The sequence below is a fragment of the Centroberyx gerrardi genome, chromosome 11, assembly GCF_048128805.1.
Source record: "Centroberyx gerrardi isolate f3 chromosome 11, fCenGer3.hap1.cur.20231027, whole genome shotgun sequence".
NCBI classification, from domain to species: Eukaryota; Metazoa; Chordata; class Actinopteri; order Beryciformes; family Berycidae; genus Centroberyx; species Centroberyx gerrardi.
In genome coordinates, this window is record NC_136007.1 from 8,315,458 (window position 1) to 8,336,734 (window position 21,277).

At 41.8% G+C, this 21,277-nt stretch overlaps 1 protein-coding gene across 1 annotated transcript; it reads right to left on the reverse strand.

The window, feature by feature from the left end:
- Nucleotides 1-898: 898 nt before the first annotated feature.
- LOC139925093 (sodium- and chloride-dependent GABA transporter 2-like) lies at nt 899-19,989 on the reverse strand. The gene is made up of 15 exons (XM_071916327.2): nt 19,875-19,989; nt 12,716-12,910; nt 12,447-12,581; nt 11,584-11,724; nt 11,029-11,116; nt 10,580-10,712; nt 7,513-7,647; nt 6,831-6,934; nt 6,392-6,516; nt 4,949-5,061; nt 3,875-4,012; nt 3,470-3,572; nt 2,596-2,696; nt 1,642-1,812; nt 899-1,039 (listed from the first exon to the last, which is right to left on the reverse strand). The coding sequence occupies exons 1-15, from the start codon at nt 19,987-19,989 to the stop codon at nt 899-901; spliced, it is 1,938 nt and encodes a 645-aa protein (XP_071772428.1).
- Nucleotides 19,990-21,277: the final 1,288 nt, after the last annotated feature.

Sequence of the window (21,277 nt, forward strand, 5' to 3'; positions counted from 1 at the left end):
ACGTACAATTTGTTTCGGGGGAAATACAACTCCGTAAAAACCCAAGTTTTACAACATTTTCAAAGAATCACCTGCAAACATGATATTTTTGGAGTGCAACTATACACAAGATACATAACAGGACATATTCATAATTTTACGTGTGGCAGAGTAGAAATGGAGGAATGTCTTTGTTTTGTAGGCACTAGTCACTGAGCAAAAATACCCGTCATCGATCAGCTCGGTTCGTTCTGTGGCCAGTAAAGGAACGCAGCAGGTAGTGGAGCTGCTGCATCTCCAAGTGTGAATTACTGAGGACTGGTTGGGGAGAGAAGATGCTCCCTGCTGTTACTGACTTTATACTTTGTGTCCTTAATCAAACTTTACTGTACAATGATAGACTCAAATACCACACACACCTGGTGACACACTCACACAGGCGTGCACCAACAATGATCCAAACAACATATTCAACTGTGAGCCAAGTACATGTCGCTTCCAGCTCATTCGATATGTCTATCGAGTAAATATGTCTAAATGACATAGGGTATTGCCACATTTTTGCAGTAATGTGCATATGTATTTTATGCCAAGCTACCAGTCTTGCTTGCTTGGCATAAAAACAATCACTATGTTCAGAATATATACTGTCAGTCACAATATAAAAACAAGTGAGTCTGATATATGCACGCTATAAAAAGGTTTTCAGGATTGATTTACATTTTGTGAATCTTGGCATAGGCCAAGCTCACCTTCAGGAGCAACACACAGAATCTCCATCTTTACCAAATGATGGCGCATTTTCATCATAAAGGAAGAAAAAGTAAAAACCCACAGCCAGAGAGAAAGGATGCTGTAATGACCTCCGTACCGAGCCACAGACTAACGTACATTTCTCAATCCAAGAGCCTCTCTGTGTTCACTGAGCGAGCCTCTCTGCCCCAGTGTGGGATAGAGGTTTGAGTTCAGTGTGGGCAGCGGTGCCGTTGGATGCCCGTGCAGGAGGACATTCCAGCTCCATGGGAAGGTCGTCCACGGGACGGCACAGCAGCAGGAATCGCTGGGGAGAGAGACGAGTAAAGTAGAATTCAGCAGGTAGGTGAGAAGAAGGTGAAAATAAACATTTTGCAGTACAGCCTGGCCAACAAGTAGTCGTTTCCACGGAAAAAGGACTTGACTCTTCATGTAGACAAATGAAAGCTCTACAACGTGAAGAAGTAAAAGAGCAAACTATCTTTCACCAATAGGGGTGGCTAAGTGACTGCACCAGAAAATACATGAGAATGTGTCTTCTGACAATTTGTGTACAACCTAGACAACTGGAAGCTGATAATTTCCCAATAATGTACACCTGTGATGTAAAAGGGGGCATGGCTTCCTACAAATCTTAATGCAAGCAATCCATGTAATCCTAAGGGTGTTTCTTACAAAACTGTTCTTGTGAAAAACAAAAGGAGTAGTGAGAAAACCTAATGCAGTATACTGAGAAATCTTTGACAAAGCACAGGAAAGGAAAGACTAGCACAAAATGATCACAGTATATCTGCGGGGATGTTGATCAACCACCGACACACACACACACACACACACTCACAAACACACAACTTGAAAAAGAGAGAAAAACAAATACAACACATGGTTTTTGACGATGATCATGCTCACCTGTCGAAGCGTGCCTTTGCCTTTCGCCATTTTACACACCACAAACAGAGGGATGAGGGAGAGGGAGACGGAGGCTATGAACCAGCCGATGATGTTCGCCCAGGCTGGATAAACGTAACTGTTGCTGAACTTCAGCGGGGAATGTTTGATGATGGAGAAGATGAATGTTCCCTGTGATGTGGGGAGAGAAAGTGGATAAGTGTTACTAACATTATTAGCCAAAGTTATCTATCTATCTATCTATCTATCTATCTATCTATCTATCTATCTATCTATCTTTAATACCTCTACAAAGCTCCCATACATTCTTCCTCTCCATAAAATACAGTACATCCTTAAAAAGGTGATGTAGAAGATGAATCGGTCGAGTGGTGGGTTTAGAATTTCCTTTTGCTGTTTCACTTCATAGAATCAATATTGAACAAGACTTTCTTAAAGACTTTAATACTATTAATACTTTAAAACTCTAACCATATAAGCATTGGGAGGGATGATATATCTTTACAGATTTATTAGTCTTTAAATCACACTAATGTGCTGCAGATTCACTCGTGTTGTGCTTATATATGAGCTTGTAAAGAGAGGAGTTGAGGTTGGGAGTTCATGGGTAGGAAGGCAAGGGGGGGGGGGGGGTAACTGCAAGAGTCAAAGGAGCAGAGGTGAAGACGAGTGCTATAGGATTAAGTCAATACAATAAATCCGCTGTGTGTGCGCGTGTGTGTGCACAGCTGTGTGTGTTATTGTCTGTGAGTATGTGTGCATAACGCGCGGATCTGCAAATAGCTCTGAGTACAGTAACTATGTGCATTTCTCTTAAGAATGGACACATTATACAGACTCTCAGGCTAATCAGTGTGCATCACTGAATGGAAAGAGAGACAAACACAGTGAGAGAGATATACACACACAGAGGAAGAAAAAAAAAACTAATTAAATGTATGGCTGAACCCTTACAAAGCAGACGAAGGGAGTGACGTAGAGCCAACAGTATTTCATTACTGGGTACGGACGGTAGCCAATCATGTCTGTGATGTTGCCGTAGAAACGCTCAGCACCTGCAGGGCAAGGGAAAGGTATGTGAAAGGTAAATTCTGGGTTGGTCCTATTTGGGATGAACTGTTTACATGCATCCTTATATCCCAAACACACATATCCCTGCCCCATTTAAAGTCGAGATGAAATGAAAAATGCCTTTTTAACCCTTTTAGATCACATCCCCGGTCATATTGTGCACCTATTTAACAATATATGCCAAAAAAAATTGGCATATATATCAAAATTCAATCATGTTTTCTTCCTGTAAAACAAAATATGCCGTGTGCTCACGTAAGCATGCCCATAACCAATTTCAACCAATAATATCATGACATCCACCCATCAATCAATCTTCAACTTTTAGCGCACAGAGCTAAGATTCATTAGTTAGCTAGCTAGCAACAGCATGGTACTTGGGTGTGTCTTCGGGTGTTATGACACGCCCACTTTTCAACGTTTAAATCAAATTCCTCCCAACGTTATGTCCCGCCTGTCTTTCCTGTTTCACTCGGAAATACGTCACGATACGGAAGTTAGATACTCTCGAAATGCCGTTTCATCTCGACTTTAAGGAAACTTGGGCTAACATAGACTCCAAAAACCAACAGTTACTGGGTTAAAGGAATAGTTCGTCCCAAAATGAAAATTAAGGCGTATACATGCCTCAGGATTTGTGGTAAAGTATCTTAAGTATCTTATTCAGGTTTCTCATAATCTCTATAAGAGCTTTATCTGGGTTATTGTAAACAGGATAAGGTATATTGACATGGTGGGTTATAATGTGTATACTGACCATAGACCCATGCGATGCTGACAGACTGGCAGAGAGAGAGGAGGAGCAGAGTGGTGCCACTGCAAACATGATGATCCAACAACTGGAGCAGGTACATCCCTCCCTAACATCAACAACAATCAACATCAACAATGACAACAATAACATCAACAATGATAACATAAACAACAACATCAACAACGTCAGTAAACACGTCAACAACAAAAGTTTCCTCACCAAAGATCTTTGTTTAAAACATGAAAAAAGACCTCACAACCTGCACTTTTAACTATTATCTTATTATCTAGTATAGTGACATTACAGTGTATATGGAAAATGGTAAATGTATATATTTCAAAATGTACACAGAACATTGTGGAAGTGTTTTTGTAACTGTATGTGTCGCTCCATGTGTACCGCACCAACCTCGGTGACCAGGGAGAAGCCCAGCAAACAACACACAGTGCAGATGGCCAGCAGAAGCAGCTCTCGCCTGAAGCCTCGGCGCAGGTAAGTAGGGAACAGATCAACCACCGAGGTCATCAGACACTCCAGACCGACAAACTGGAAGGAAATGAAGGGAGGGAGGAGAGTCATTTCCCTGTAAATCCATCTGCATGGGATGTCTTCAGTCGAGTTATGTTAATAATGTTCATTTTAAACTTCGAAAATGTCATGATTTCTCTACTGATCTCTGAAGGATCCCCTCCATCTCTCTCCTTAGCTCTTAGTCTATTTCTTATCCTAGCACTTTGCTCTTATATGATTGTAGGAGCCATTGTGAATTTAGAATGAATTATAAATGGATAATTTTGTGTTGGTTTATATTTTGGTTATTTTGGTTGTTTATTTGTTATTGCACAATCACGGTGATTGATATAATCAGGTCACATGGATATGGGCGGTGATATTCGTATAGTTAATATCAGCACCTGTTCACCTGCATGGCAGCTGATAGAAAGAGAGAGAGGGTGAGTGGGTCGCCGTATTTTTTGTTGACCGCTGTTTTTTTGGCTCTGATCGCTGTGATTATTTTGAGTATATTTTCTGCACGTTATACTAAGTTGATAACTTTCATTAATAAAAGTTAGAAAACGTATATTTTGATCTCAGCGAATCTTTTTTGGTAGCGCGTCAGACAATCAGCAAACAAGGCCCTATCTCAGCCTCTCAGCGACTTTTTACTTTGTTTCCAGCAGGCCTGGTCGCTACAATGATTGTTCTGTAAACAGGAATATTAAGGACTTCCTTTGCACTCCCTCTTTTGGTTGCTTGTTATTTTGGTGATCTAGGAATTGAAGCTTATTCTAGTGTTGCGCACAATGTAACTTGCTCTGGACAGAATGTCGAAAATCTAAAAATCTAAAAATGTATAAGGGTGTCTCCTTGATGTGTAATCCTGGAAGACTAGCTTAGTGGGGATACAGATAAAAATATGTTGATTCAGTCATTAACCATTCATTCAATCATTCATTCATTTGAGAGAGGTTGTGTGGTTACCTGACTGTCCAAGCCCAGCAGAATGATCATGATGAAGAAACACACCGACCAGACCTGAGGCATGGGCATCATGGCCACCGCACGTGGGTAAACAATGAAGGCCAGCCCTGGACCTGCACACACACACACACACACACACACACACAGACACATTCATGCACAGAGAGGGAAAGGGAGATAGATAAAGAGGTTTAAAACAAAGACTTCTTTATACCATGCCCCTTTTTAAATGCTTAATAAAACATTAAACATTAAATTGCAACACTATCAAAGCATACGCTATTGTATTCCAGGAAGGAAAATGCTAGCCAGTGTTGGCATGGTTGCCGCAAAGTCTGCATGCAATGTTGTCAGCAGGCATGGTAGAGTAACAGGATACAAACTAGTGACTCTCAAGCTTAAACGAAAATCACAATTTACCAAGATACTAAAAAAACAACACGTGCACACACACACACACACACACACACACACACACACACCCTACACACACACTCACTTTCCTGTTTCAGAAAAGTGTTGAGGAGAGTGTGTGTTTTCCATTAGCTTGAAAGAGACTTTGATTTGAACTAGGGAATTTGACTCTTCATAATACTTTCTGTTATAAACATCAAACAGTCAAGCAACACTGAGAGGGCAATAAGAACGATTTTTACTGTCCCATCGCACACAGTGATCATAATATCAGCGGGGAGTTGACTGGGTTGTTGATCGATACCAATGACTCAACGATTTCTTTGCCAGGTTGCTGAGATTTCTGGCTTTCAAAACCCACTGCTCAGCCCAATGTCTGGTTTGGAGCAAAAACTCCCCGCCCCTCCTCATCAATGGAGGACGGTGCTGCAAAAGCCAAAAAAAGCAAATGACAAAGTATTACTTTTATTACCTTATTTTGCATGGTGATATACGTATTACCTGCTCACTAGAAATGTGTGTTGGATCTCTGCTCTAAGTAGCTCGCTTTCTCGTCTGCATTGTGAAATGTGATTTTATTGTTTGTGTGTGGGAACCTGTTGATGTTGTTGCAATTCCTACTGGTCGCCAATAGAGGTCAATACAACTTATAGATCACTTATGATGACAATAATGTCTGAAAAATCTGCACCCTTAATAAACCAAGCTCTTTAGCTCTGCATTGCTACATTGGAAGGGAAACAAGGGAAAACATCGAGAGAACAACACAGTGACAAAAACAAGGTATTTGGCCTGGCGAGAAGTTTCTGAGGTCAGCAAGTGAAAAGAGAATTTCCCTAAGGGGATAAATAAAGTATCACATGATTTGGCAATGGTACGCTCCACAAAGACTGAGGTAAGTGTGAATGCAGGATACAGCATTTCTTGGACTAATTTAAATTGCCCAACAAGCCTCACAGGCAAGGTATGACATGGTTCACTCTAACGCTTCCTGCATAATTAAAAGAACAAAAATGAGTCAATACTTGCCTGACTCTGCCACCTCAGCAATATCCACTCCTTGTTCGTAGGTCATAAAACCCAAAACAGAGAAAATGGCAAAGCCCGACACGATGCTGGTAGCGCTGTTCAGCAGGCAGAGGTAGAAACAATCCCTGAAAGGAAAAGGGAGACGTTTAAATTAATGCAACTCTAGAAAAGTTTAAGTGAGTAAGCAGTGGATGCTCATCATAGAATTCTGAATTGTTTTTGATCTACTCGAGACTTTAATTTTTCCTTTTAGACTTTTTTTTTTTTTTTCAAATTTCCTTAAAAGCGGTCAAAAGTATTCACACCCAAAAATAGTGGAGCTGAAGCTGCAGAGAGATTGTGGAAAAGACCAAAAATCTTAACACCGACATTTTCCTTTGCAGATTACACTCAGAAAAGCTGATCTGATTTTGATTTTGATGGATAAGACTCAGCTTACTTGTAGCAGTTGTTGTTGTAAGTGTTGTAGCTGCCGAGAGAGGTGAGGAACCCAAGGCTGATGGCATAAGAGAAGAAGATCTGAGTTCCAGCATCCATCCACACCTGAAAAGTGCAGAAGAAAGGGTACGTGCATGCATGTGTGTGAGTGCGTGTGTGCATATGTGTAAAGGAAACATAGCAAACTGGATACACACTCTGCTCGGTTTGGGGTCTGGTCTAGAGATTGGATATAGTCGTTTACTGGCAAACCAATTTCAAGTTTTTGAATTTTGATCAGAACGTCCTTCCTGAATTGATTGAATCTGAAGCACAAGATCTTTGAATGTGAACTGAAGTGTCACTGGAGTTTCTGGTGTGACTGTAAACTGTAAAACTGGTGGTGAGTGGCGCCAACAGGCAGGGGAGGGCCAAAACAGGGCCAAGATATTGGCAATACTCTAAGCAAACATCGGCAGTTGCCATTTATTGTGGGTTAAATGCCATCGTTTTATTTGTTTGATACAGCAGATGTGGAACGGGTGCATCTGTGACAGCATATCTCTATAATGAATGCCACATACTCATTATGTGTCTCTTGCATCACTGTTATTTCCTGTTTATCTGTGGACTTAAGTAAATGTGTATGTGTGTGTGTTTGCGTGTGTGAATATTCTATGTGTTTGTGGGTGTGAAGGACCTACCTGTGGATCTGAGAGGCGGGAGACATCAGGCCAGAGGTAGTAGATAATCCCATCTATTGCCCCCGGCAGAGTAACACCACGCACAAGCAGAACAAACAGCATAATGAAGGGGAAGGTAGCTGTGAAGTAGGCCGCCTGGAGGGAGAGAGGAAATCATACAGTACATGCTGTGAACTGTCACTTAGTCTATTGTTTTTTTTTAATCCATTTTCTTCACTACATCTGTGTTCCAGCAGCGATTCTACTGAGTAATGAACACATCAGTGGCATTTGAGGTATACGAGTCCACAGAACCTGTAGTCAGCTCTAATCTGAAGTAATGTATTGAGTCAGTCCTATAGGTCAACTGACTTGGTCCAAGATGGCAACATAGCAACAAAAACTAATGACTTATGGTCTAACTGCCTGGTTTGTAACCATTACATTATTTAACTGAGAGGGTGAAATGTAAAAACTCAAATACAATCTAACAAAATTCAAAAACATTACAGCCGGTGATTGATTTCACTCTGCCATTAGGTTCACATTAGTGTTTATTGCGTCTGGCTTCTACTGCGAATATTTGCCCTATCTGTAAGAACTTGGCTTCAAAGACACACCCATTTTCTGGTCCCTTGGTGTCCCATGAAAACATGACTCAAGAAGTTATGACTTTTTCATAACATAATTAATAAAAATGTTAAAAAAAGCATTGCCATAGTGTGCCTCTTGTTAGGCTACCCAACCTGTGACAGTGATATTTAATTGAACTTGCCTAATACAACCCATTAGTCAGACATACCAACCCAACCAAATACACCCACACTTGGATAGACTTGACTGCTGTAAGAAGAGAGTGTTCAGGAAGAGATCCAAGCCTCTGGAAACAATACACTTATTGTAAAAGCAGAATAATTGTTCAATCCAAACGCTTCACCATTTCTTGGAGTGATTCCTGCAATGGTCCAGATGGTTCCAACATGCAGAAAAAACAAAACCAGTCTGCCAGGCAAATCTATTCACCACCTATCTCAAAGGTAAATCAGTTAAAAGACTACCTCAGCACTGCAGACTGGGAGGCCTTCAGGTGTATAAGTGATAGTTCTGACACCTACACAGACACTGGCTACGTTTTCACGCTCTGGACATGCACCTTTGATACTGTGCGATTGACTATCCATGTTGACATGAATAAACCCTTTCACAGAATATTCCTGTCCACAGATAAAATGGTCCATCAGCAAAAAAAAAAGTATGAAAAGGTGCAGCTGCCAGCCACCCTCTTTGACTGAGCCGTGCTCTCAATGCCTCTCAGTAATCCATTTAATATCAGAGTAAGCCAGGCATCTTCACCGCGTTTCTTATAACTGAGCGTAGCCAGGTTATTCTAACCAATTGAGCATTTATGTGTCAACCCATAACTGGGTTACTTGAGTAACATAGACACTGTCAAGTGCAAAAATGCTAATCAGTGGGAGGGATTTGTACTGCATCATACTCTACTCCCGATACACAAACGATTGGCCCTCCAGCCACCTGTGCATCACACTACTCAAGTTTGCAGATGACACCACTCTTGTTAGCCAGTGAGTCCATTTTCGAGCTGAGCCACAGCTTCCCCACTATCCCAGCTGCTTTCTCCCGGCAGCTTCTCCTCTTTCATTTTCTCTGCTAGCTAGCTACAAGCTAGCTGCAGATTGAACTAAGTGACTCTTTTAACTCACAATGGCAAACCCCAAACTGCTCTGCTTTGTCCCCTGCATGCTTTTACAATCCTCTCCACAAAGACTGTAAAATGTATGAACATGTTTCATGTTTGCGCAACCCGAGACATGCACCGACAATATTTGTTACCAACAGTTCCCTATTGGCTACATAGATATGGCTTCACTACAAACTTTTTTTTACTGGCATTGTATTCATGTTACACCAGTTGGTTTACACCTCATTAAAGTTATCATCTGATCTAGATTACAAAAAACAATATTGTAATCTGGGAATTCTAAGGTTCTATCTTGGAGGAGTTCAGTTCTGAGATATTGAGCATCAATCCCATCTGGCAAAAAAGTACTTTCTGTCTTTTTAAACATTTAACCTCAACGGTTCTTCTTTAAAAAAGTAACATTCAAAATCATTTAAAAGTATGGTTCCAATCCTGATATGCTGGTTATCACTGAAACATGGTTAAAACGAGTATTTCTGACACTGGTATCCACCTGTCTGCTTATTATCTGTTCCAACAAGATAGATCATCTAAAGGTGGTGGGGTAGCAATCTATGTAAAGGATCATCTACAGTGCTGTTTTGGCCAAATCTGTTCCCAAATAATTTGATTTACCGGTTATTACTACTTTCACATCACTCCTGTGTAATGGTTTCTGGGCTCTCACAGCCCTAAGCTGTCTCCTGGCCCTTTACACCTAATATCAATTTAAACACCCAGACAGGGTGTTCTAAGTGCGCTCTAATTGATAAAGTATATCATGCTACTAACAACCAAGCTGAACAATCTCAAAACTTCTGCCAAGACAAATTCTTGTACTTGACGATGAAGTCAAGTCAAATTTATTTGTAAAGCCCTTAATCACAGTTACAGTCTCAAAGAGCTTTGCAACACCCACATTATGAAACGATGAATGAAAACGACAACCCTGAATCTTAGACCCTCAATCAGGACAAAGGACAATCAACAAGGCATTTTATATGACTTTCTTTCTCATATTTCCAGTTCATGACATTATGTATTTGTTTGTCTGAAAGGTAAGATGGTAAGGAACACATTATCTGCAATAAAAGTGCATATGAACCAAATAGCCTACTGTGTTTCTGATGTGAAATGGTTCTCTTCTAAAGGCAACAAAAAGCCTTAGGTCTTGTTATCGGGTTATATTGTTATATATGTATTTTTCAAAACAAAATATCAGATTAATCAAGTGAGAGGAAATAGCCTAGATAACTGGAAATTACTTAAAGTATGTTGTTGAAAATGTAACTGTTTCACATATTCAATAGGTTTTGGGCCAGTATTTCAGGGATTTTCTTTTTTAAATGTGTGAAATATTCATGTATGAATGTTTCATCCGCTCACCTTCCCTGTGGACTTGATACCCTTCCAGACGCAAAAGTAGCAGATGACCCAGGTGAGGATGAGGCACAAGGCCAGTTCCCACCTCACGCTGCCCACCTCCTCGATGCCACCCGAGATGTTCAAGACCCGGCGCCTGGACAGAGGAGACAGGTGGAGGTGGGATGGAGAGGGAAGGGGGCGGGAAAAGAGAGGGAGAGGGGAAAAAAAGTGAATGGCAGGCAGGGGAAAGGGAGGGTAAGAGAGGTGTAGGGAGGGAGGAAAGGAGGGTGTCTGAGAAAGGATGAACAAAGTGAAAGAAATCAGAGTCAGGTGAAATAGGAGTAGAGATGAGAGTGTGGTGGAGGAGGAGAGGATATGGAGTGAGAGGGAGAGTTGAGAAGAGAGAATGGGCAGAACGAGGTTGAAAGAAAGTGTGCAGTAGAGCATTCTGTGAGGAAAGTGCTGCTTACTGCCAGAACTCCACAACAGGAAGAGTTGCGTTCACTCTGGATGCCATGCTGACGCTCACATTCTCATTGCTGAAGTCCATGCATGAGTCTGGTGCAAGAAAGTTCAAAGTACTACTGTTAGTATTTGATATTGTTTCAAACCTTGGAAAGAAATTTGGAATATGACATTTTACATCTCTCACAGATAAATGAACATGTGAATGACCCCTAAGGGTTTGATTGATATACAAAACATTTCATTAAGCTCCATAACAGCAACAAACTCTTTTGTGACAGACCCTATGCTATCATGGTCCTAAACAAAGCTGCTGTTGATATTGCCTTCAAATCAGAGATTGTTGTGGTTGAGAGTTTTAATATAGAGAATAGAGAATATTTCAGTGGAATATTATTGGGAGAAATGATCAAATCCCTCTTTACTAGACCAAAAAAGAAGTTTTCCATGCCAGAAAAGCCCAACCCCAAAACTCCCTTAAAATAATATCTCATTACCAATAACGTTACTGTATAAGCCCGCCTCCCAGCCCCTCCCCACTCGCTGCAGGACCAGCCTACCTGTGTTCCAGTAGTGTCCACATTTGGCCCAGGGCAAATCGGCGCTGAAGGAGGAGAATAAATAAAAGAAAGCCCACGCCAGGATGACAATGTAGGAGGTGGCGCTGAACGCAATGATCAAGTGACTGGCATAGCCCATGCCTGGAAACAAGAACAATACAACATGTATGTACAATGTGTGGACGATGCATAGATAGAAAAGCGTTTTACTAGTTAATCTGAATTTCTTCTGTTATTAAAAAAAAAAAAAAGTTTTAGTGCTGCACTCCTCGCTCAGCACTGTATCTGTGAGCGCGTTATCTGACTCAACAATGTCAAATATCAAGAGCTTTTTTTGGTCATGCATTGAGGGTTATTCGCCAATGCATAGTCATGCGTAAAAAGCGTGCCAATTAATCCACATTCATAACAAATCACAGTTGTCAGTTATAAATGATCATTTAAAACTTCCACATTATGTTTTGATAAAAACAAAGTACAATGTATACGCATTTGCAGACCGGTGTCCGTAGGGTGTCTCAGTCCGGTCGACTGACAAGCTGCTCAGTTACGCTCATGGCCACAAAGCGGAGACTTCGTGCGTAATTACGCGCGTCGCCTACATGGCATATCTATAAATCCAGCTGGATATATGAGAACGCAAAAACATTTTCCTGAATATACATTTGCAAAGGAAATTGCGGCGTGATACATGTGTTGCCTGCGGTACAATCCTTCCCCCTGCGCCAATTAAAAGTTACACCCAAAAAGTCCGCTGTCTATCACGCTCCACGTTTTGATTGTTTTACAACCTCTGTTGATGACTGCATATTAACAGAACCAGAAAAGGAACCAGAAATACAGAAAAGGTATTTTTTTTCTACCTTCGAACAGTGGACAAATCCTCCTCCAGCATGTGATCCCCCCCTGGCTGGTGTACTGTCCTACGGCAGTCTCAAGGAAGAATAAGGGGATTCCGCAGGTCATCATGAACAGGATGTATGGGATGAAGAAAACACCTGCAAGACGAGAGGAGCTTTACTTCTAAATAGCTCCCAGAATAAGGACAGTGCCCGGGAATATTTGTCATTTTCCCTCACAACTCCAGTCCCCTTTTGGAAACCATTTAGTGTGAAAACTGAAGCCAACTCACCTCCGCCGTTTTTGTAGCATAGGTAAGGGAACCTCCATACGTTTCCAGGTCCGATGATTGCCCCCATCACAGTCAGGATGAACTCGGCTTTGTTCCCCCAGTTCCCCCGTCCCTCCAACTCTTTATGCTTCTTTGGGTATCCATTTGGCAAGGAAACGGTGTAGGGGTTATTCTTTCCGTTGTTGACCATGCTTCCTGAAAAAACGTGGGCAGTGAAAACAAATTTCACCTGAAGCCACTCAAAATTTGTGCATTTGCAAAATCCTCACACTGCAAAATGTGGTTCAATGGCAGCCTGGAGGAAAAATAGTGGTAGATAATATGAAGTTGTAAATGTCCTGTTGAAGTGGACTTGTGTCTCGATGTGTGGGTGGTGTTGACTGAAACAGTGGCATTTAAGTCATACCTCTTATGTGTGTGTGTGTGTGTGTGTGTGTGTGTGTGGGGGGGTTAATAGAGGGGAGACAGACTACAGAGTGTGTGTGAGAGGGTGGAACAGATCGACCGTCCTGCCTTCCCAATGCAAAACAGCCTTTCTGGCTAAATTTAGAGGTTCAGGCTCTGGGTAACACCACTTGGTAAATACAGGGAACTGAACTCTCTGCAGGCTGGGGATGACAAGCTTTTCTTGGCATTTCTTGCTGTGAAAAGTTATGTATATGCATATGAACAAATATATGGTGTAGTTCTTTTCAGATTTGAATATTCACAATAAGAAGTCGTGCTAGGCTACACCTCTGTTCATTTACTATAGACTTTCACTGTTGCCACTTGTTTGATTTAACCCTCCTATTATGTTTGGGGTCAATGACCCCATTCATTTTTAGATTCATGTATCTAAAAACATGATTAACATTATTTTTTCAGCTTGATACTTCATGGCTTTTCCTAATTTAATAAAATGGACAAACTGCTGCTGCTGGTAAGGACAAATAGAGACTTTTCTCTTTCTTCTGTTTTGTGCTTCACAGAATCGTGGCTGACTGAAGCTATACCGGACTCTGCTGTACCACTGCCAGGCTTCCAACTTTTCCAAGATGACCTGCACTCTTGTTCAAGGCCAAAGGTGGAGGAATCACTTTTTATATATACACAAACTGGTGTAACGATGTGACACGCTACTGCAGTTTTGTTCTCCTGACCTGGAGTCATTCTTCATAAACTGTAAACCGTTCTACTCCCCCCGGGAATTCACCTGCTTCATTCTAGTCGGTGTTTACATCCCCCCGCAAGCTGACGTGTGTGAGAGACAGCGTCAACTCGCTGACCAGATACTGAGTGTGGAGAGAGGCAACCTGGACTCCTTGGTTATTGTCTTCGGGGACTCACTAATTCACTTTATCCCTGCATACAGGCAGCAACTGAAACTTGCTAAACCTGTGGTGAAAACATCAAAGCAGAGAAGCAGGGAAGCAGTGGAGGAGGTGCGTGAATGCCTGGATTGCAAACCATGGTTTACAGCTAAACTCAGACAGTTGCTCCTGGAGAAGGCTTTGAAGAGTGGAGGCAGACACAAACTCAGACGACGACTCCTCATCAGTCTGGAAAGGGCTACAGGAGATTACAAATTACAAGACCAAATACCCTCACCCCATGAATAATCTACAGCTGGCCAACGACCTGAATGGGTTTTAATGTAGATTCGACAGTTAAGCAGCACCACAACCGCTACAACCAAACCCCCATCCCCCTCCTCCAGCTCTCCACTGTGGATACTCCTCACTCACATGCACCAGACAGCTCTCCCCCTCCTGACTATCTCTCTCTACCTGTGAGAGTGAGGTAAACAGGCTGTTCAAGAGACTGAATCCCCCCAAGGCAGCTGGACCTGACTCTGTCTCTCCCTCTACTCTGAAGCACTGCACAGACCAGCTGTCTCCGTTATTCACAGACATATACAACACCTCATTAGAAGAATGCAGAGTTCCTGCATGCCTCAAAGCATCCACCATCATCCCAGAAAAATGCCAAAAAAGCCAAGAATCACAGGCCTTAATGACAACAGACCCGTCGCCCTGACCTTTGTGGTAATGAAGACCTTTGCTAACCTACCTCAAGACCATCACCAACCCCGCTCTAGACCCACTACAGTTCGCCTACAGCGCCAACAGGTGCCCTCTAGCTTGCCCCCCCTCTCCTCTTCCCCCGGTACAGTGCTGATATTTTGGCCCCCGGAAAACATAACAACTGATATGTTCACTTGTGACTGCTCCCATATCAAGCCGGGACCCAGTGTTGCTGGCCCACCATCAACATCAAGAGACTTAACGTCAGTGCATGGAGCTCTCTTCATTCCTGTTTTGACTACGAACAGGCTAAATCAAATGTACTGAACTCACTCATGCAAACCTATCGAATTTGATATGTATCCATCAACATTCAAAATCCGTTTCACGCCCTGTCAAAACTACAAAATTAGCTTTACTAAATGTTAGGTCACTAAGAAACAAATTATTTTTAGTTAATGATCTTATTGTTAATTTTAAATTTGATTTCATGTTTTAACGGAAACTTGGTTAGATGAAAATAGCAATGCAACACTTATTGAAGCATGTCCTCCAAATTACAACTTCTATCAGTCAGTTAGGCAGGGCAGACGAGGGGGTGGAATACACTCAGATCAGTTTAACTGTACAAAGGTTGACCCAGGAGAGTTTTCGTCTTTTGAATATCTGGCCTTTGTCCTCAAGGCTGAAGCTCCAGTACTTATTTTAACACTTTATCGGCCACCTAGGCAACTATAATTTTTTCTCCCAGAATTGGCATCACCTATTATCACCAGATAGAATAATTTTGAATGGTGATCTAAACATTCACATAAATAATATGTCTGATTCGAAGGCTATCCTACTGAATCCTGCCCCTGTCTCTGACATTGTAAGCCAAGCCTCTGATGCAAAATGTGAGGAATTTGCTAACTTTTTTAACAACAATATCACAACTATCAAGTATATACTAGTATTGCTTCAGGTGCTGGTAATCTCAATAATCAACCATGTAAAAGGCAAACATCCATGAGGGCATTTACTAGTATTTCTGTTGCAGAACTTTATAAGTTTGTAATAGAGAGTAAATCTTCCACCTGCTCTCTTGACCCTGTCCCTACTACATTTTTAAAGAGGGTTTTCAATAGTGTTTCAAACTCTGCTCTGAAAATCATTAATACATCACTTGAGGCTGGGGTTTTTCCTGATGCCTTTAAAACCGCTGTTGTGAAACTGCTGTTGAAGAAATCACATTTGGACTGTGGGGTCCTAAGTAACTACAGGCCCATACCAAACCTTCCTTTTTTAACCCTTGTGTGGTGTTCGTGTTTTTGTGTTCGCGGGTCTGGTGGACCCACAACATTATTGGGTTTTTTAAACAATACAGCCATAACAATTTATGTAAAAATAGGGTCAATCTCAGACTCTAAATTTACAGACATGATCCTCATATTCGAAAAATTATTCATCTTCCAAAGTGGAAGACGCTCCTTCCACACTAGCTTCTCTCTCTGCAACAATGATTTTAAGGCCCTCTGAGCAGAGATTCTTTTTGCCATACTGATCGATTGTGGTAAGGAGCCACACACACAAAGCTATTTATCTGTTGTGCGTCTCCCCCAATTTGCACCTGGCTGGGGTAGAGTGTGGGAAAATACTGAATGTTTACAATGTTTCAAAATAACATTGTGCAGGTTCCCGCAACATTTTTTGTAGTTTCACATACTACAGAGGGTAAGGAGTGCAGGAAAAGTGGGAGCAGAAAGCTTCTTGGTGCTATGTTGAAACAGCAGGCCCAGGTAAGAGGAAGACAGAGTGAAGGCACACAGCAAACCCTTTTGTTTCATTTTTACTTGTTTTCACCGACACACACACTTTTCCACACTTTTACTACCCTCGGGTCCAGTGGACCCGAACACCACATATGTAATATAAAAGTGTAGGGAAAATGTGTTCTTTTACATGTTCTTCACAGAAAATGAGGCCAATGAGTCTGAAAAAATATTCATTTTATCATTTTTCTTTTAGTAGGCTAAACATTGAAATCGGGTCCCACAGACCTGACCACACAAGGGTTAACTAAGATACTTGAAAAAGTGGTTTCTAACCAAATTAACAACTTTTTAAACAAAGACAACATTCTGGAGAAGTTTCAGTCAGGTTTCAGAGCCAGCCACAGCACAGAAAGGGAGCGTATCTATGTTCCCAGGGTCCTAAGTTCCACCCAGCCATCACAAGTCCATGCCTGGCTCCGTAAGCTTGCTCTAACCCTAACCTCAGTGACCCCATGCCTCAACCCAACCACCTCCTCTGCCTGGGAACCACTCAACCGCAAACCTGCCCTTATCTCAACCAGAGGGACTTCAGGACCCTGGGAACATAGGAATGACCCCCACAGAAACTGCTCTCACCAAAATAGTCAATGATTTGACACTCAGCACTAATGCCAACATTTGACACCATCGACCACAATATTCTCATAGATCGTCGCGAGGACTGGGTTGGTCTCCCTGAATGTGTCCTAAACTGGTTCAGAACTTTTTCATCTGTCTTGGAAATCATGTATCAGAGAAACATGATCTACCTTCTGGTGTTGCACAAGGAAGCTGTCTTGGCCCCCTGTTTTTCTCACTATACGCTTCCACTAGGAGATATTATCAGAGAACATAATATCAATTTCCATAGCTATGCTGATGATACACAACTATACATTTCTATAGAGCCAAATCATGCAGATGCCTTAAGCTCCCTCACTACTTGTCTATTGGCTATCAATGATTGGATGAGTACACATTTCTTAAAACTAAATGAAGATAAGACAGAAATCCTTTTGGTCAGCCCCCGAAGCCAAAAGGGAAGAACTCTCCACAAGACTTGGGAACCTGAATCAAATCAGAAGTAACAAGCCTGGGTGTTATCTTAGATTCTGACCTAAGTTTTAATTCCCATATAAACAAGGCGACCTGAACAGCATTCTTTCATCTTAGAAATATTGCCAAGGTGCGGCCCTTCCTGACCCAGAAAGATGCCGAAAAACTAACTTGCGCGTTTGTTACAAGTAGACTGGACTACTGCAACGCTCTTTTTACCGGCCTCCCTAAAAAGTCTATTGAGAGGCTTCAGTTTATCCAGGACTCTGCAGCTAGACTTTTGACAAAAACAAGGAAGCGAGAGCATCACTCTGGTTTTAGCTGCATTGCACTGGCTCCCAGAGTCCTTTAGAATTGATTTAAAAGTTCTTTTACTTGTATAATGCAAAGCTCTTAAGGCTTGGGACCGGCCTTCATTACAGAATCCCTGCTGTTCTACATTTCATCAAAAGCCCTCAGGTCTTCTACTGCTGTCTTTTTTAGAAAGACAAAACCCCACCCCAGATTGGGGATGCAGCCTTTTACTGTGGAACACCCTGCCAAAGAATATTAGAGGCGGGCTCTGTAAGCATTTTCAAATGACTGCTTAAAACATATCTTTGCAGCTTAGCTTTTAATTAGCCTTCATTTTAACTGTTTAAATTGATTGTGTTCTTTTATCTTTCTATTTTACTTGATTTGATTCTTTTATCGTTTTATCTCACCTGAAGATTTACTTTTTATTGGTGTTTTTTTCATTATTGACTAAGTGCTATGTGTTACTTGCTGATGTTCTGAAGTGTAAACTTGGGTAACACTTTCAATTGCAATCATTTTTTGTAGGTTTAAATTGCTGGGGTCAATTTGACCCCAAACATAAAAGATGTCTGTTCATTTTAACATAAAGGAGGGTTCATTAAAATTATGCTATCATGTTGCAGATACAAAAACAAATACTTCACACACTTTGTTTTCCTACTTGATTTCTGAATGGCAATATCTAGTTAATCACTTCCAGTGAAACAAAACTGCCCAAGGCTTTGAAAGCACCTTGAACAATTTCTTTTCACTCCAACTTTCTGCCAGGTCCAAATTACATCTTTGCCGAAGGCAGAAATCACTACAACACTGGTTGACTGTTTCCCATCAGCTCGCCTATTTAGTTTATTTTAAGCCTTATGCTTGAAAGCGAGTCATGTCACATCCATAAACAGCCATTCTCATATATATTTTATTCAATACTCACCCAAACTCAGCTTATCCACCTTTTTATTTGCAGAATATAGTTAACCCACCTTTTTTAAGATTGAGATAAACCTTATACTGACTAAACTTCAGATATGGTTCAGCAAAATCCTATCCAGTGGAGCCTGAGCTGATCCAGGTACACTCCCATTGCCACTGAATGGGTTTGACAATTACCCACAATTCTGAGACCAACCACGGGGTGGCACTTAATTCTCATTTTATCTCGTTTAATTTGTATTGAAGCATCCATACAGCTCACTGCAACCCATAACCCCTCTGCCATTGACAAAAACACATGTTAACAATTCAGATTGACCCCCCACTCCCAGATCAACTTTTCTTTTGGAACCAAAATGAAAGTGTATCTGCTGGCACACATTTCCCGTCCCGTGACCCCCGAAATATCCCGAGAAAAAAATCCCATGATCCGAGTTCCGAGGAGACGTTTTATAATGCTATAGCGCCGATAAATTGGCCTACATTTTATGTTTCAAAGCCTAGTCACTCGTTATGTGTCAAGGGTGACAAAAAATTCCCAAAAGGGGAAAAATATGAGACATTAAAGCCTACATTAAACACTAAAATCACATCTAGAAGACGTCTATCAACGTCTATCAACATCAGTATCTATATATTAAATAATTGGCTAGATGACCTCCAGTTGGTGATTATAAAGCAAACAAACACCAACATGAACAACAATCAATCATATTGTCAGAAAAATAATTGCTTTTATATTACTTATTTGCCATAAAGACTAATTAAATTAATCTTTAATTAATCTTTAAACAAAATCTGCAAATAAAACGATTTAGCCGGGTTTTACATCCCATATCATAGTTGGTAACAATGTAACAGTAGTCCGGCCTATCCTCCAGACTGGATCGTCTTCTAGCCCTTCAAAAGCAGTGATGGAGTAAAATACCATACAGTAGGAAGGGAAGGGTATTTCCCATGTCCCAGGCCTGGTGTTTTGGACACAGAATATGCTGTAAATTGGCTAAACGGCATTTTGTAAGGAGATCGAAGCCCGCCGTGAAGCAGCTGGGCTTTACTGGGGCTTTACTGGTGCTTTACTGGGGCTCTGCTGGAGGAGGAGCGGGGGACTGCGGCGGTACTGGAGCCGGCTGCGCTGGAAACCAGTGAGCTCATTCTGGCTGCATGGGGAGGAGGGCGGGGCTCCCAGCAGCATCACCCACCATCACTGCTTCATTGTACGGGCTGCTGATGCTGAGGTCCTAGCGGAGGAAGAAAAAAAAAAAAAACATGCCATGGACACGGTTCTACACAGATTAGACCTGCATACATGGTGGCAATCGATTCCAAGGTAAGGCGATGCACGGGTTTTGCAACTGCTGGTTGTCGTGAGTGGGTTTTAATGTCGTCCAAACTGGGAGAACTGGGACTAGCGGGCCTGTTGGTTTGTGTCAGGTTGATCATCTCAGCGAGCGACATATTGTAGCACTGATCCGTGTTTCCTTTTCATTTCACCGCCGCTTTTATTCTGACGCGTGAGGATGGCAACACTGAAACAATAGAAGCTGTCACCGTGTAAGATGATGTGCAGGCAGAAAAGAGCTTTAACACGGGCGTGTAGCATCGGCTAGCCTGCATGTCGGAAGTGGGAGATCTCGGCCTGTGCGCGTAACAAGCCCTTCAAAGATGACGAGGGTATTGCTTGTGTCCGCTCAGGGATTTTTTTTTTTTTATTATTATTATTGCGAGGGCCATTTTAAAAGATGGATGCACACGATGCGTTGACAGCAACTGTCTCTGTGTTGCTGTGACCTGTAGCCTTTCCAGTAAGCTTCCAGGTGTTGATGCATGTGCCTCGGGGAAAGACAGATGCGCATTGGCTTCTCTATGGGATCATGTAATTACGCCTTTGTGGGATACAGGATGTTCACGCTTCACTGCTGGGCAAGGCGACTCTTCAATGCAGTGACAGGACACAACACATTATTAGACAATATTTTGAAAATGCTTTTTTTGTAAGCCATATCGATGCCACAGTAAGCTGCTAGCCCACATTGCTGGTACAGGGCCTCCAGACTGAGCCACAGTGTCCACATCCTACATCTGCCCCGGGGTGTTACACTGGCCCAGTTAACACACTCCATCCCTGCTGGGAAGGCATTTGTCATAGTATTGTTTTAGGGTCAGCTCAGCTGTATTGACAAATTAACGGTTTATAGATTTAATGCCGAAAACAGGAGCCATTCCAGACCACAGCCCACACCAGAGGAGCAAAATGTCTCTTCACGAAGCCCAGAATGCCAAGAGAAGATCAAATATAAAGTAATAGGTAGAATAAAGTTTGACAAAATCCACATAGAAGTGAGCAGGAACGTGTAAGTGCTCATTGTCACAATAATAATGGAGTAAACTCCTCTGTAAATGCAGCCAAGCAGTATGATTCATCTACGGCCTTAATGTCCTTCTGCCTTTTGGTTAGAAGTGTCATATTGATGATACTGTAC